A 15,868-nucleotide genomic window follows, 5' to 3' on the forward strand; every position below is an offset into this window, starting at 1 on the left:
TCATCCCTGTAATCCCAGCTACTCAGGAGGTTGAGGTAGGAGAATCACTTGAACCTGGAAGGCGGAGGTTGCAGTGAGCAGAGATCGCGCCATTGCATTCCAGTCTGGGCGACGAGTGAAACTCTGTCTCAAAAATAAAGGGGATAAGACTTGATTATATATCATGATGGAGCAGCAAATACTGAGAAAGTTCTTTTGTGTGTAAGGTCCTGTGGTAGGCACTAGGATATAAATGTGAGGAAACGATTCTGTGTCCTCACAGAACTTAAAGTTAAATGAGGAGGCAGAAGCGAATAAGTAAGTACAGTAAAGAGAAAACACAGAGGAGGAGAGGGTAATCCAGAAAGCTTTCATAGAAGTGATACCCCTTGAAGGAAGAGTATGTATTTGCCTGTCAGGGCACAGGGCATAGTCGTACATTAAGGGAAGTACATGTAATTCAGGATATCAGGGGATAGGGTCACAGATCTCTACATATTGACATTGAATAGTCTAAGACATGTTGTTAAGTACAAAAAGGAAGATGAAAATAACATGATGATAGTGTTTCACTTATGGAAAAAACAAAGCCATATTGGTGTCCATATATGCGTGTGCATAAACATAACATTGCTGAAAGTATATCTACCAAACTGGTAACAGTATTCACTTCTGGAGAAGGGAGTGGGTGGAGAGGTAGAGCTACTGACAGGACTCTACATATGGTTTGTGTTTTTCGCATCCTTTTTTCTTTTTCTTTTTCTTTCACTCCTGCCCCCGAGAACCCTTTCTTTCTTTCTTTTTTTTTTTTTTTTTGGAGGCTGAGTCTCACTCTGTTGTTCAGGCTGGAGTGCAGTGGCATGATCCCAGCCCACTGCAACCTCCACCTCCCAGGTTCAAGCGATTCTTGTGCCTCAGCCTACTGAGTAGCTGGGACTACAGATGCACGCCACCACACCCCGCTAATTTTTTGTATTTTTAGTAGAGACGAGGTTTTACCATGTTGGCCAGGGCTAGTCTTGAACTCCTTACCTCAAGTGATCTGCCTCCCTCAGCCTCCCAAAATGCTGGGATTACAAACGGTAGCCACCAGGGCCAGCCAGTAACCCTTCTTTCAAACAGTTATATAAAATTCAGCTTTCTGGACAAAGCAGAGCCCTTTTTCTTTTTTTTTTTTTTTTTTGAGACAGAGTCTCAATCTGTTGCCAAGCGCCAGGCTGGAGTGCAGTGGCGCAATCTCGGCTCACTGCAACCTCCGCCTCCCGGGTTCAAGCAATTCTCCTGCCTCAGCCTCCCGAGTAGCTGGGACTACAGGTGCATGCCACCACGCCCAGCTAATTTTTGTATTTTTAGTAGACACAGGGTTTCACCATGTTGGCCAGGATGGTCTCGATCTCTTCATCTCGTGATCCGCCCTCCTCGGCCTCCCAAAGTGCTGAGGTTACAGGCTTGAGCCACCGCGCTCGGCCCCATTTTGTTTTTAAATTAGGCTGGAGGACCTGGAGACCTCGACTCTTGTGTTTGTGTACATGCATGCATGCAAATAAAGAGGACTAGAGAGGCCGGGCGCAGTGGCTCACGCCTGTAATCCCAGCACTTTGGGAGGCCCAGGTGGGTGGATCACTTGAGGTCAGGAGTTGGAGACCAGCCTGGTCAACATGGGGAAATCCCGTCTCTTTTTCTTTTTTTTTTTTTTGAGATGGAGTTTTGCTCTTGTTACCCAGGCTGGAGTGCAATTGGCGTGATCTCGGCTAACCGCGACCTCCGCCTCCTGGGTTCAGGCAATTCTGCCTCAGCCTCCTGAGTAGCTGGGATTACAGGCACACGCCACCATGCCCAGCTAATTTTTTGTATTTTTGGTAGAGACAGGGTTTCACCATGTTGACCAGGATGGTCTCGATCTCTTGACCTCGTGATCCACCCGCCTCGGCCTCCCAAAGTGCTGGGATTACGGGAATTTTTGTATTTTTAGTAGAGACAGGGTTTCAGCATGTTGGCCAGGCTGGTCTTGAACTTCTGGCCTCATGTGAACCCCACCTCAGCCTCCTGGAGTGCTGACATTACAGGTGTGAGCCACTGTGCCCGACCCTCCTTTACCTGAACTTTATATGTACTCCTTTTTTTTTCTTTGCTTGTCCTTCCTTCCTTCCTTCCTTCCGTCCTTCCTTCCTTTCTTCCTTCCTTCCTTCCTCTCTCTCTCTTCCTTCCTTACTTTCTTTCTCCCTCCCTCCCTCCCTCCCCCACCTCTTTCTTTCTTTCTTTCTCTTTCTTTCTTTCATTCAGGTTTCACTCTATTGCCCAGGCTGGAGTGCGGTGGCACAATTTCAGCTCACTGCAGCCTTGACCTCCCAGGCTCAAGCAGTCCTCCCACCTCAGCCTCCCAAGTACCTGGAACTACAGGCACACGCCACCACACCCAGCTAATTTTTGTATTTTTTGGAGAGATGGGGCTCTGCCTTGTTACCCAAGGTGCTCTGAAGTCCTGGGTGGAAGTGATCTGCCTGCCTCAGCCTCCCAAAGTGCTGGGATTACAGGTGTGAGCCACCACACCCAGCTGATACGTACTCTTTTGTGTCTCCCTTCTTCAGTCAGTATAATATCTTTGAGACTTACACATATTATTGTGTATATCAATACTTTGTTTTTTTATTACTGTATAGTATTCCATTGTATGAATATACCACAATTTATTTATTCTTCTATTGATATTTAGAGAGAGTTGTTTCCAGTTTGGGGCTATTATGGATAAAGCAGTTAACATTCTTGTTCATGTCTTTTGGTGGATATATGTACTCATTTCTCTTGGATAAATACTTAGAAGTAGGATTGCTGTATCATATGGTAAATATAATTTAATTGTATTAGAAACTGCCAAATTGTTTTCCAAACTGTACCAATGTATGCTCCCACCATCAATGTACTGGAGTTCAATTATTTCATATCCTTGCCAGTGCTTGATATTGATAGTCCTTTATTTTAGTCATTCTGGTGGATGTGTAGTGGTATCATATTGTTGTTTTATATATGTTTAAGTGCCTTTGGTTTTAATGTTCATAACTTTTGAATCAATTTTATTTTTAGGATATTTTCCTAAGAGCATAATCTGAAATCCAGAAAAAAAATTATATAGACAATATATACTCTTTGCTGTATATATTATAAAAGCCAAATGTGAAAAATTACCTAACTGTTGGATATTAGGGAAGAAGTTACATAATTTATGACACATTCATAATGACAAAATATGCAGCCATTCGAAATTACTTAGATTAGATGATTATTATAATAAAAGCAAGATACAAAATTGTACATAATAGACCAGCTATACATCAACAACAAAAAAAATTATATAAAATAATACTGTAAACCAGGCACAGTGGTTTATGCCTGTTATCCCAGGACTTTGGGAAGCTGAGTTTGGAGGATTGCTTGAAGCCAAGAGTTTGAAACCAGCCTGAGCAAAAATAAAAAGATTGGCTGGGCACGGTGGCTCATGCCTGTAATCCCAGCACTTTGGGAAGCCAAGGCGGGTGGATCACCTGAGGTCAGGAGTTAAAGGACCAGCCTTGGCCAATGTGGTGAAACCCTGTCTTTACTAAAAATACAAAAATTAGCCGGGAGTGGTGGCACACACTGTAATCCCAGCTACTTGGGAGGCTGAGGCAGGAGAATCGCTTGAACCCAGGAGGTAGAGGTTGCAGTGAGCCGAGATGGCACCATTGAACTCCAGCCTGGGTGACAGAGCGAGACTCTGTCTCAAAAAAAAATAATAATAATAAAATAATAAAATTAAAACATACTGTAAGGGAAGATACCAAAATATCTTTGGATGGTCATACTATGTGATTTTTCCCTCTTATCCTAATGTGTTTTTTGTAATAATCATGTCATCATTTTAGAATAGCACAAAATATAAGTAAGCTTTTTTTAAGTATTCCATATTTTATGTTTCATAATGCTTTTTCCCTGCCTAATATTTTCTGCCAAGCGAAAATTTGCTATCTTAGGTTTCTTTAAATATTTGATTTCTGATCACTATTTTAACTCCCAAATTATAAATTATATTTAAAAAACACTCTCATGTTGTTTCTTCTTCTGAAAATCTGATGTTCCAACATCCAGTCCAGGACAGAAGATAAAATAGAGCGATTCAAGAAAGCAGTTGAGTACTATTCGGTCACAACCAAACTCTCTTCGCTGCCAGTGGGTCCCTCCTTTCTAGGTAAGGCTTCCATCTGACCCTAAGCTGCTCTGTTCATAGGGGAAACTGAGTTGGTCCCTCAGGAACTCCAGAGCCAGAGTGGAATCACTCGTCGGTGTTGTATCCTCCTCCAAGTCATCCCTTATCCCTGTTTGGTAGGCTTTCTCCTTTTGATTTCTATGTCATAAGAGACATAACGTAAGAAGAGCCCTGGCCAGGTGTGGTGGCTCACACCTGTAATCCTGGCACTTAGGGAGGCCAAGGTGGGCAGATCACCTGAGGTCAGGAGTTCATGTCCAGCCTGGCCAACATGGGGAGACCCTGTCTGTACTAAAAATACGAAAAATTAGCCAAGCCTGGTGGCAGGTGCCTATAATCCCAGCTACTCGGGAGGCTGAGGCAGGAGAATTGCTTGAACCCAGGAGGCGGAGGTTGCACGGAGCTGAGATCATGCCATTACACTCCAGCCTGGGCAACAACAGTGAAGCTTCGTCAAAAAAAAAAAAAGCGGGGAGGCTGCTTTTTCAAGTTTATAGATGGGGTGCAATGCCATTTCCTTAGCTTGGGCGGCTTCTGATGCCAACCCCCATTCTGGCCTGGTATATGTAAAATAGCCCTGTCTTTGGGGTCTGGCCTAAGTTGGAATTCCATCTTTGCTAATTACTAGCAAATGAACCTTGGCAAGTCACATTTGTATGAAATGTGGCTCATGATACCTACTTTATAAGATTCTTACCAGATGAAATAATTTATGTCAGGTTTACAGCATGGCATATAGTAGCTGTTCAATGAATTGTAACTTATTAATAACAATTTTTCAGGTGATATAGGGTGAGCAGAATATAACATGGTAGAATTATTAGAATTGACTTAAGAATTATTGGAATTGACTGAAGTATATCTCTTTCTCTTGGCTTCAGGTTTTCGGAATAATAGGCCTGGAAATCCTCCCCCTCCACACAATCAGGTGGGCGCCATTTCTACTGGAAAGCCAATGGTAAGCATCCTTTAGCCTGAGACCATTTATTAGCATTAGACTCAGGTTGCTTCCTGATTTTTATAATCTGAGGAGTTAGGGTGATTCAGTGTTACTAGACTGTCAAGGCCATATATACCTATATTACCTTCTCAACTTAAGGCTGGAAGACTATGCAAAAAAAGCATCCAAATCAGTACCACTAGTCGTTGTGAAAGTAGATTAGCTAATATCAGAATAGTTCTAGGAGTCCTCAACTGTTCATTGTCCTGCCTGTGGAGCCTTCTGTTCATACGTCACTGTTAGAATCATTTCTCATTATTCTCACTAGGTACTTTGTATCTCAACAATCTCTGCTACTGGCATCATCCACTGTGTCACTCACAACTTCAGAGGGAGCCATCTTGGAGCCTTGTAAAATGTTGCTTTTCTGTCTGTTTTATCCTTTAGTTTTCTCACCAAGTGCCCCAGAAAGTGAAATATCCATCACCATTCCCAGTGGGACCCAACTCATCTCTTCTCTTCTCCTCCCATACTTTGGGGGAATCCCATGCTTTTTCTGAGGATCCTATGCTGCAGAACAGCCCCTTTGCCAATTGGGCTGTCTCTTATGACTCTTCTGCATCCCAGTTTCCCAATTACCTGCCTTCTAAAGCATCACCTACTTTGGGACCAGACTCTTCCCAGTCCTCTTCCACTGATGGTGATGAGCCAAATGGAGCTAGCACTGAGTAAGTATCTCTATAGACGCTTAGGGAAATAGATACTTGAGGCATCTGTATTATTTTACTTGTTAGATGGGTAAAGGGTGTGGAGAAGTATAATTCCTGGCTTTCCTGGCTTTCCTCTAGTGTTTTGCTCTTAGGAAAGCAAAGTAGGAAAACTTTTTCTCTGCTTGCCCACTTCATGCTTATTTGGCCCTGTGCAGATGGTAATTCTCAAACACCCAGGCCACTGAGGTAAAAGGCAGGATAGTAGCTGGTTAAGGAAGCCTTGGTGTGGATAGTGTGGCTATCATTTCTTAATTTGTGAGAAGGGTAGATTAAATGTCAAAAAAAAAGACAGAAAAGCATTTATAGAGCAGAAATAGTGGAATAGTTGAGTAAGCAATTATATTGCTTACTAAGACAGGGTTCTGAGGATTAAAAGAGTGGGATTTGCGCTAGCTCATTTGTTCATAGATTATTCCTCTAAGCAGATTATTGCTGGGAAACAGAGCTGCTTTGAGGTTGTAATTGTGATTATTTTCTTAAAACATAAGCAAACTCGCTGGGCACAGTGGCTCATGCCTATTATCCCAGCACTTTGGGAGACTGTGGTGGGCAGATCACCTGAGGTCAGGAGTTCAAGACCAACCTGACCAACATGGAGAAACCCTGTCTCTACTAAAATATACAAAATAAGCTGGGTGTGGTGGCGCATGCCTATAATCCCAGCTATACGGGAGGCTGAGGCAGGAGAATCGCTTGAACCCAGGAGGCAGAGGGTGCGGTGAGCTGAGATCGCACCACTGCACTCCATCCTGGGCAACAAGAGCAAAACTCTGTCTCGGAAAAAAAAAAAAAAAAAACTCTAAATATGGCATCTTACAAGATATAAAGGGTCCAGAGTGATTCCAATGACTTGATCGCTTTGGTTGGGGTCAGATGAAAGAAGCCAAGAAGTCAGTAATGGCCATTGAAAGGAAAGTTATCAGTCCAGTGCTAACCCAGTGTCCTGACCTCCAAAGGGTTTGTCAGACTCCTTGGGTCCAGAACAGGCATCTTGAGTAGGAATATTTTTATCAGTCTCCCTTTTCTGTTTGACACTGTCTTTCTAAATTTTTTAGTCGTATCACAGAATCACTGCCGCACCACCCGGAGTGGGAAAATCCTAATCGTAACAGAAGGTCCTGGCCACAGCGTGTTGATACTGGAGTTTCAGAAGCGAGCCTAGGTGATGGCGAGCCCCACATCCCATCTCTGCTGTCTATGTCTACAAGGAACCACATGGATATCACCATTCCACCCTTACCTCCAGTAGCTCCAGAAGTCTTGAGAGTTGCTGAACACAGACACCGGAGGGGTCTTATGTACCCATATATCTACCACGTCCTCACTAAGGTGAGGCAGCACATCCACACCTACATCCCTGCTCTTAACACTGTACTTCCTACTTCCTAGGACCGTAAGTTACCAGAGAACATTCTGATCATTGGTATATGAAGTCAGAAAAAGGAGACTACATACGGTGGGCCTCTCATCATACTAAGGCCTTAGGTGAGGCCAGACTAGCAGGAGTTGGGACTGTGTGGTAAATGAGGCCCCTAGAAGAAAAGTGTAATTGTGAGATTTTGAAGTAGATAATGCACCAAGTTGGTGGACTCTGGATCGAGGGATGGACACAGTCTAAGAAGCATTATGCCCTTTTACTTATCTCTTTCTCTACTTGTGCAAAGCTGTTCCCCTCCTCCAGTCTTATACATACCCATCCCCCAGCAAGATGGCTAAGGTGGACTTTCCCCATTAGTTAGCTATAGTCAGTTATTGTTGAGACTTTATTTATTTTATTTTATTTTTTGAGACAGAGTTTCGTTCTATTCCCCAACTGGAGTGCAAGGGCACAATCTTGGCTCACTGCAACCTCCGCCTCCCAGGTTCAATCAATTCTCCTGCCTCAGCCTCCTGAGTAGCTGGGATTATAGGCATGTGCCACCATGCCTGGCTAACTTTTGAATTTTTAGTACAAACAGGATTTCACCATGTTGGCCAGGCTGGTCTCGAGCTCCTGACCTAAGGTGATCCACCCACCTCAGCCTCCCAAAGTGCTGAGATTACAGGCGTCAGCCACTGCGCCTGGCTGTTGAGACTTCAAAAATGAAATATAGAGTCGGGCGCGGTGGCTCACGCCTGTAATCCCATCACTTTGGGAGGTCGAGGTGGGCGGATCACGAGGTTAGGAGTTCGAGACTAGTCTCACCAACATAGTGAAACCCCATCTCTACTAAAAATACGAAAGTTAGCCAGGTGTCATGGTATGTACCCGTAATCCCAGCTACTCAGGAGTCTGAGGCAGGAGAATTAACTTGAACCAGGAGGCGGAGTTTGCAGTGAGCCGAGATTGCACTACTGCACTCTAGTTGGGCGATGGAGCAAGACTTCGTCTCAAAAAATAAAAATAAAAAATAAAAATGAAATATAGCTTATAAGTTGACTACGATGAGCTAAGCTTGTTACAGATTCTTTTTAGGATGAGAAACGCTGTCTAAATACAAATAAAAAATTTAGTGGATAAGCCACAGAGGCTACAGTTTATCATTGGTTCTTCTCAGCTCAGTTCTAAACTTAAGGTAACTCATTTTTTCTTTTCCCTGGACCTTTCTCTTGTTAGGGTGAAATTAAGATCCCCGTGTGTATTGAGGATGAGTGTAACATGGAGCTGCCTCCAGCTGCTCTCTTATTCCGGTCAGCTCGTCAATATGTATATGGAGTTCTTTTTAGTCTGGCAGAGACACAGAGGAAAATGGAACGTTTGGCCATGCGACGGCGGCTGCCTGTGGAAGGTAAGTGTAGTTCTAGCTATGACAGTTCTCTCAGCACTTGACAGAGCAAATATGTCTGTGCAGGCACATTGGGTACCTATTTAAGAAAATGCAACATTCAACAGAATACATATTGATATTGGATATACATTAACTTAAGCCCCAATTCTGCAATTATCAAGCATTTAGAGTGACTACTATTTATAAGAACCATGCTCGGCCAGGCATGGCAGCTCATACCTGTAATTCCAGCACTTTGGAAGGCCAACACAGGCGAATCACTTAAGCTCAGGAGTTCTAGACCTGCCTGGGCATCATGGCAAGACTCCATCACTATAAAAAATGCCAGGCAGGGTGCCTCATGCCTGTAATCCCAGCACTCTGTGAGGTGGAGGCAGATGGATCTCTTGAGTCCAGGAGCTCAAGACCAGCCTGGGCAACATGGAGAAACTGCCTCTACTAAAAAGAGAAAAAATTAGTCAAGCAAGGTTGTGCGCAGCTGTAGTCTCAGCTACTTGAGGGGCTGAGATGGGAGAACTGATTGAGTCTGGGAGGTGAAGGCTACAGTGAGCCCTGATCATGTTACTGTACTCCAACCTGGGTGACAGAGTGAGACCCTGTCTCAAAAAAAGTTGGCTGAGCATGATGGCACATGCTTTTAGTACCAGCTACTTGTGGGACTGAGACAGGAAGATCATTTGATCCTGGGAGGTGGAGGCTGCAGTGAGCTATGATTGTGCCACTGCACTCCAACCTGGGTGACCCTGTCTCACACACAAAAAAAGAAAGAACCATACTGAATTTTGGGAACATAGAGCTGTATCTAGCAGTCTTTCTCTTCCATGAATTTTTTGTTTTGGGATTTGAACCTGTACGTAGTTGGAGACATTGCGGTATTTTAAACTACAGAGTGCCATAGTCAAATTAGTATGTTCAAAAGACCATTTCTCTGTTCCTGGGAAGCTAGAGTAGATCAGATTTAGTTTTCCTTAGTCCTCATGCTAAGTACAACTAAAAGCCCAGGACATTATCCATAAAACAAGCACAAGACATTCTAGAAAGTAGAGATCCTGGGGCTCAAGGAATGACACAGTGGTGCAGTACTGAGTTCCCTGAATTTTCTTTTTGCCTCACATATCCCAGACTGGGTGTGGGGCAAACTGGCAGCCCAGAAATGTGAACAGCTGCAGACCAGTATAAGCCCTCCCAAAACCTACTTTCTCCGGCCAAAAGACCAGAAAGAAACAACCTAGGAACACAAAGATTTTTACATAATAACCTCTGTACTCTAGCCAGATACCACAGAAAAACTATGGTCTACCCCCACCCCTACCAGCAAAGGCCAAATGAAGAGCCTAGACTTCCATACTTACCCAGGCTGTAGTGAGGTGTCCCACCTGCTCTCCTGGGGAGGTGTCAGGCAAGGTCAAGTGGGGAGCCAGGACTTCCACTTCCACCTGACAATAATGACACAGTGTCCCCCTTTACCCACCAGAGTAAGGTCAAAACAGACCTACTGAAACACAAGGTTTAAGTTAAGATCCAGAGTCTTTTAAAATGATACCCAAAATGTCCAGTTTTCAATTGAAAATCCCCCATCATACCTAGAACCAGAAAGATTTCAAATGCAGACCTCAAGATAAGAAAAGGAAATGAACATAGAGGCCGGGTGCAGTGGCTCATGCCTGTAATCCCAGCACTTTGAGAGGCTGACGCAGGCAGATCACAAGGTCAGGAGTTCGAGACCAGCCTGGCCAGCATGATGAAACCCTGTCTCTTCTGAAGATACAAAAAATTAGCCAGTTGTGGTGGCGCGTGCCTGTAATCCTAGCTACTTGACAGGCTGAGGATGGATAATTGCTTGAACCCGGGAGGCGGAGGTTGCGGTGAGCCGAGATCGTGCCATTGCACTCCAGTCTGGGTGACGGGGTGAGACTCTGTCTCAAGAAAAAAAAAAGAAAGAAAGAGAAAATGAACATAGAGATGACAGAAGTTTGAATTATCTCACAAGGATTTCAAAACAGCCACCATAAAAATGCTTTGGTAAACAATTATAAATGGGTTTGATGTTTGCATAGCAAAAGAAACAACAGAGTGAATAGCCTACAGAATGGGAAAAAATATTTGCAAACTACATTGGACAGAGGGCTAATACTCAGAATCTACAAGGAAAAAAAACAACTCAAGAAAAAAGGAAACAGTCCCATTAAAAAGTAGGCAAGGGACAAGAGCAGACATTTTACAAAAGAAGACGTACAAGTCGCCAACAAATATATGAAAAAATACTCAGCATCACTAGTCATCAGAGAAATGCGTATTAAAACCACAATGAGCTGGGTGCAGTGGCTCATGCCTGTAATCCCAGCACTTTGGGAGGCTGAGGTGGGCAGATCACATGAGGCCAGGAGTTTGAAACCAGCCTGGCCACCATGAAGAAACCCCGTCTCTACTAAAAATACAAAAAATTAACTGGGCACGGTGGCATGCACCTGTAATCCCTTCTACTCGAGCGGGTGGGAAGGGGGTGGAAAGGAGAGCAGGGCTGAGGCACGAGAATTGCATGAGCCTGGGAGGTGGAGGTTGCAGCGAACCAAGCCTAAAACCAACAGATGTTGGCAAGGATGCAGAGAAAAGGGAATGCTTATATACTCTTGGTAGGAATGTAAATTAGTGCAACCTTTATAGAAAATAATACAGAGATTTCTCAAAGAACTAAAAATGAACTACCAGTCGATCTAGCAATCCCACTACTGGGTATACATTCAAAGGGAAAAAAATTATTATATCAAAAAAGATACCTGGGCCAAGCATGGTGGCTCACACCTATAATCTCAATACTTAGGGAGCCCCAGGTGGCAAGATGCTTGAGACCAGGAGTTTGACACCAGCCTAGGCAGCATAGTGAGACCCCATCACTACAAAAAAAAATTTTTTTTAATATAGCTGAACATGGTGCACACCTGTAGTCCCAGCTATTCTGCAGGATTGCTTGCACCCAGGAGTTTGAGGCTGCAGTGGGCTATGATAGCTCCATTGCACTCCAGTCTGGATAACAGAGTAAGACCTCATCTCTTAAAAAGAAAACGCAGTACATAAATTCAACACTTCAGACCAGTATCCTTCATCAATGTATGTTATGGATTGAGTGTTTCTGCCCCCCTCCCCAATTCATATGTTGAAATCCTGACCCACAATGTGATGGTATTAGGATATGGGGCCTTTGGGAGGTAATAGGTCATGAGTGTGGAATCTTCATGAATGAGATCAGTGCCCTTATAAAAGGAACCCCAGATAGCTCTTTCTACTCTCCACCATATGAGGATACAATGAGAAGACAGCCATCTGCAAACCACGAAGCAGGTCCTCACCGGATGTGTCTGCCAATATCTTGATCTTAGACTTCCAGCCTCAACAATCATAAGAAATCAATTTCTGTTATTTATAAGCCTCCCAGTCTATGGTACTTTCTTATAGCAGCCAAATTGACTAAGACAATATGGATGCAAAAATTCTTAACGAAATATTAGCCAGGGGAATTCAGCAATATATACAAAGAATTAACATGCCATGGCCAAGTAGCATTTATTCCATTGTTATAAGCCTTGTTCAATATTTGAAAAATCAATAAATATAATCCACCAAATAAACAGGCTAAAGAAAAAAAATCGTGATTATATCAATGGATACAGAGAAAGCATTTGACAAAATTCAACACTCATTCATGATAAGAACTATCAGGAAACTACAAGAATAGAGGGGAACTTCCTCAAGATAAAGAATATCTACAAAGAACCTACAGCTAACATACTGTCATTCCTTGTCATATGTGGGGGTTGGTTCCAGGACTCCCACATATACTAAAATTCACTCATAATCAAGTCCCACAGTAGGCCCTGCAGAACCTGTCTATACCAAAAGTTGGCCCTCTATATACGTAGGTTTCGCATCATGTGAATTCTGTGTTTTCTATATGTGTTTGGTTGAAAAAAATTTGTGAAAGTGGACCTGTGTAGTTCAAAGTTGTATTCAAGGATCAACTATACCTAGTGGTGAAAGATAATGTTTTTCCCCTAAAATCAGGAACAAGGCTAGGATGTCTGCTCTTTCCACTGCTCTTCAACATAGTACTAGAAGTTTTAGCCAGTGCAGTAAGGCAAGAAAATGAAATAGTAGAAGGCATAGACATCAGTAAAGAAGAAATAAAACTGTAATTGCAGATGACATATAGTTAGTCTATGTTGAAAATCACAAGGAATCTACAACAAAACTCCTGCAACTAATAAGTGCGTTTGTTAAGGTTGCAGGATACAAAATAAACATAAAAATTGATTACCTTTCTATATACTGACAATGAATATGTGGAACTGAAACAAAAAAAATGCAAGACCGTTTACAGTCCTTCCAGAGAAAATGAAATAAACATTTAATAAAAGGTATTAAAATCTGTATGCTGAAAGTCACAAAACACTGATGAAACAAATAAAAGATCTAAATAAATGGAGAGATATAGATGTTCATGGATTAGAGAACTCAACATAGTAAAGATGTCAGTTCTCCCCAACTTGATAATACAGGTTTGATGCAATTCCTGTCCAAATCCCAGCAAGATTCTTTGTAGATATAGACAAGATAATTCTAATGTTTATATGGAAAGACAAAGGAATTAAACGAGCTAAAATGATTTTTGAAAAGGAAGAATAAGTTGGAAGCAGTTGTTGAACCTGATTGTAAGACTTACTGGGTAACTACAGTACTTAAGATTGTAGGCCAGGCATGGTGGCTCACGCTTGTAATTCCAGCACTTTAGGAGGGCAAGGTGGGTGGATCCGTTGAGCTCAGGAATTCAAGACCAGCCTGGGAAACATGGGGAGACCCCATCTCTACTGGAAAAAAAAAAAAAAAAATAGCCGGATGTGTTGGTGTGCACCTGTGGTCCCAGCTCCTCAGGAGGCTGAGGTGAGATGATCACTTGACCCCGGGGGGTGGAGGTTGCAGTGAGCTGAGATGATGCCACTGCACTGCAGTCTGGGTGTCAGAGAGAAACCCTATCTCAAAGACTATAGGCAGAAGTATTAACATGTAGATCGGTGGAATACAACAGGGCATCCAGAAATAGTCCCATATAAGTATAGCAAACTGATTTTTTTTTTTTTTTTGAGACAGAGTCTTGCTCTGTTGCTGAGGCTGGAGCACAGTGGCACGATCTCCACTCACTGCAACCTCTGCCTCCCAGGCTCAAGCAATTCTTCTGCCTCAGCCTCAGCTGAGATGTGTTAGCTACTGCGCCTGGCCAGCAAACTGATTTTTGACAAAGCTACAAAGGCACTTCGTTGGAGGAAAGATGGTTTTTTTAAATAAATGATGTTAGATCAACTGGACATCCACAGTTGAACAAGTACCACATATCTATACTAGTATCTAAAATATATAAAGAACTCTCAAAACTGAACATAACAAAAAAATCAAATTAGAAAGTTGGCAAAAGATATGCACAGACATTTCACTGAAAAAGATCTACATATAGCAAATAAAGACATGAAAAGATGTTCAACATCAGGAGCCATTAGAAAAATACAAATTAAGGCCACGTGCGGTGGCTCACGCCTGTAATCCCAGCACTTTGGGAGGCCAAGGTGGGTGGATCACAAGGTCAAGAGATCAAGACCATCCTGGCCAACATGGTGAAACCTCATCTCTACTAAAAATACAATAATTATCTGGGCATGGTGGCATGCGTGCACCTGTAGTCCCAGCTACTCAGGAGGCTGAGGCAGGAGACTCACTTGAACCCGGGAGGTGGAGGTTGCAGTGAGCCAAGATCGCACCACTGCACTCCAGCCTGGTGACAGAGCAAGACTCCGTCTCAAGAAGAAAAAAAAAGAAAAATACAAATTAAAACCACAATGAAACGTCACTACACACTTACCAAAATGGCAAAGGTGAATAATAGTGATAATACCATTATCCCGGAGAGGATTCAGAGAAGCTGGATCACTCATAAATGCTGGTGGGAATGTAGAATGGTACTGCCACTGTGGAAAATAATTTGTCAGTTTCTTTCAGAACTAAAAATAGACTTATACAACCCAGCACTTACATTCTTTGGCATTTATATCCGAGAAATAAAGACTTATTTTCATGCAGGAACATATTCACAAGACAGCATGGTAGCCCCAAACTGGAAGCAACCCAGATATGATTGAGTGGGTGAATGATTACACAGTGGTACATCTATACCATGGAATACTACTCACCCAAAAAAAAAAAAAAGAAAGAACTATTGATACATGCAGCAACATGGATGGATCTTAAGGGCATATGCTGAGTGAAAAATGCCAGTTTCAAAAGATCATATACTGTATAATTCCACTTACATGATGTCCTCAAAATGACAAAATTGTAGATGGAGAATGGATTAGTGTTTTCTGTGAGTTAGGGATGGTGCTAGAAGGCGGCGTTTGTGACTATACAGGGTTGGCACAATGGAAATCTTTGTGGTTATGGATTTGTTCTGTATCTTGACTGCAGTGGTGGTTACACAAATCTATATACATTGTACTAATGTCACTTTGCTGGCTTCGATGCTGTATTATAATTATTTAAGCTGTAACACCATTGGAGAAACTGAGTGAAAGGTACACAGGACCTATCTGTACTATCTTTGCAAGTCCCTATGAATCTATAATTATTTCAAACTAAAAGAATTTTTAAAATAATAACATTCTAATGGTTGTGGAGCATGGGTATGAGGGAGACCAAATAGAATAAAGATAGGAACAGTCTTGAGACTCTTGTCAGATCAAAGATAATATTTGAACCACCACAATATTTGTTGTGATAGAAAAAATGGGACAGATAGAAGGGATGATAAGGAGGTAGAATCAGCAAGACTTAGCCGGGCACGATGGCTCACGCCTGTAATCCCAGCACTTTGGGAGGCCAAGGCAGGTAGATCACAAGGTCAGGAGTTTGAGACCAGCCTGGCCAATATGGTGAAACCCCATCTCTACTAAAAATATAGAAATTAGCTGGGCGTGGTGGCAGGTGCTTGTTGTCCCAGCTACTCAGGAGACTGAGGCAGAAGAATCACTTGAACCCAGGAGGCAAAGGTTGCAGTGAGCCGAGATCGAACCACCGCACTCCAAGCCTGGGTGACAGAGTGAGATTCTGTCTCAAAGAAAAAAAGAAAGAA

The 15,868-nt window shown here is 42.8% G+C and overlaps 1 protein-coding gene across 3 annotated transcripts in view; it reads left to right on the forward strand.

Annotated features, from left to right (window-relative positions):
* Positions 1-15,868, forward strand: part of FAM120C (family with sequence similarity 120 member C) — a 100,493-nt gene that overhangs the window by 38,384 nt on the left and 46,241 nt on the right. For all 3 annotated transcript variants that reach the window (XM_064364324.1, XM_064364325.1, XM_064364326.1), the window contains 5 exons: positions 4,102-4,201; positions 5,101-5,177; positions 5,607-5,887; positions 6,985-7,258; positions 8,526-8,697. In XM_064364324.1, the coding sequence (XP_064220394.1) occupies positions 4,102-4,201; positions 5,101-5,177; positions 5,607-5,887; positions 6,985-7,258; positions 8,526-8,697 (904 nt within the window). The remainder of the gene's footprint in view (positions 1-4,101; positions 4,202-5,100; positions 5,178-5,606; positions 5,888-6,984; positions 7,259-8,525; positions 8,698-15,868) is intronic.

Source organism: Aotus nancymaae, unplaced genomic scaffold, assembly GCF_030222135.1.
Source record: "Aotus nancymaae isolate 86718 unplaced genomic scaffold, 86718_ANA_hifiasm-v0.15.2.pri h1tg000058l, whole genome shotgun sequence".
Lineage (NCBI taxonomy): Eukaryota > Metazoa > Chordata > Mammalia > Primates > Aotidae > Aotus > Aotus nancymaae.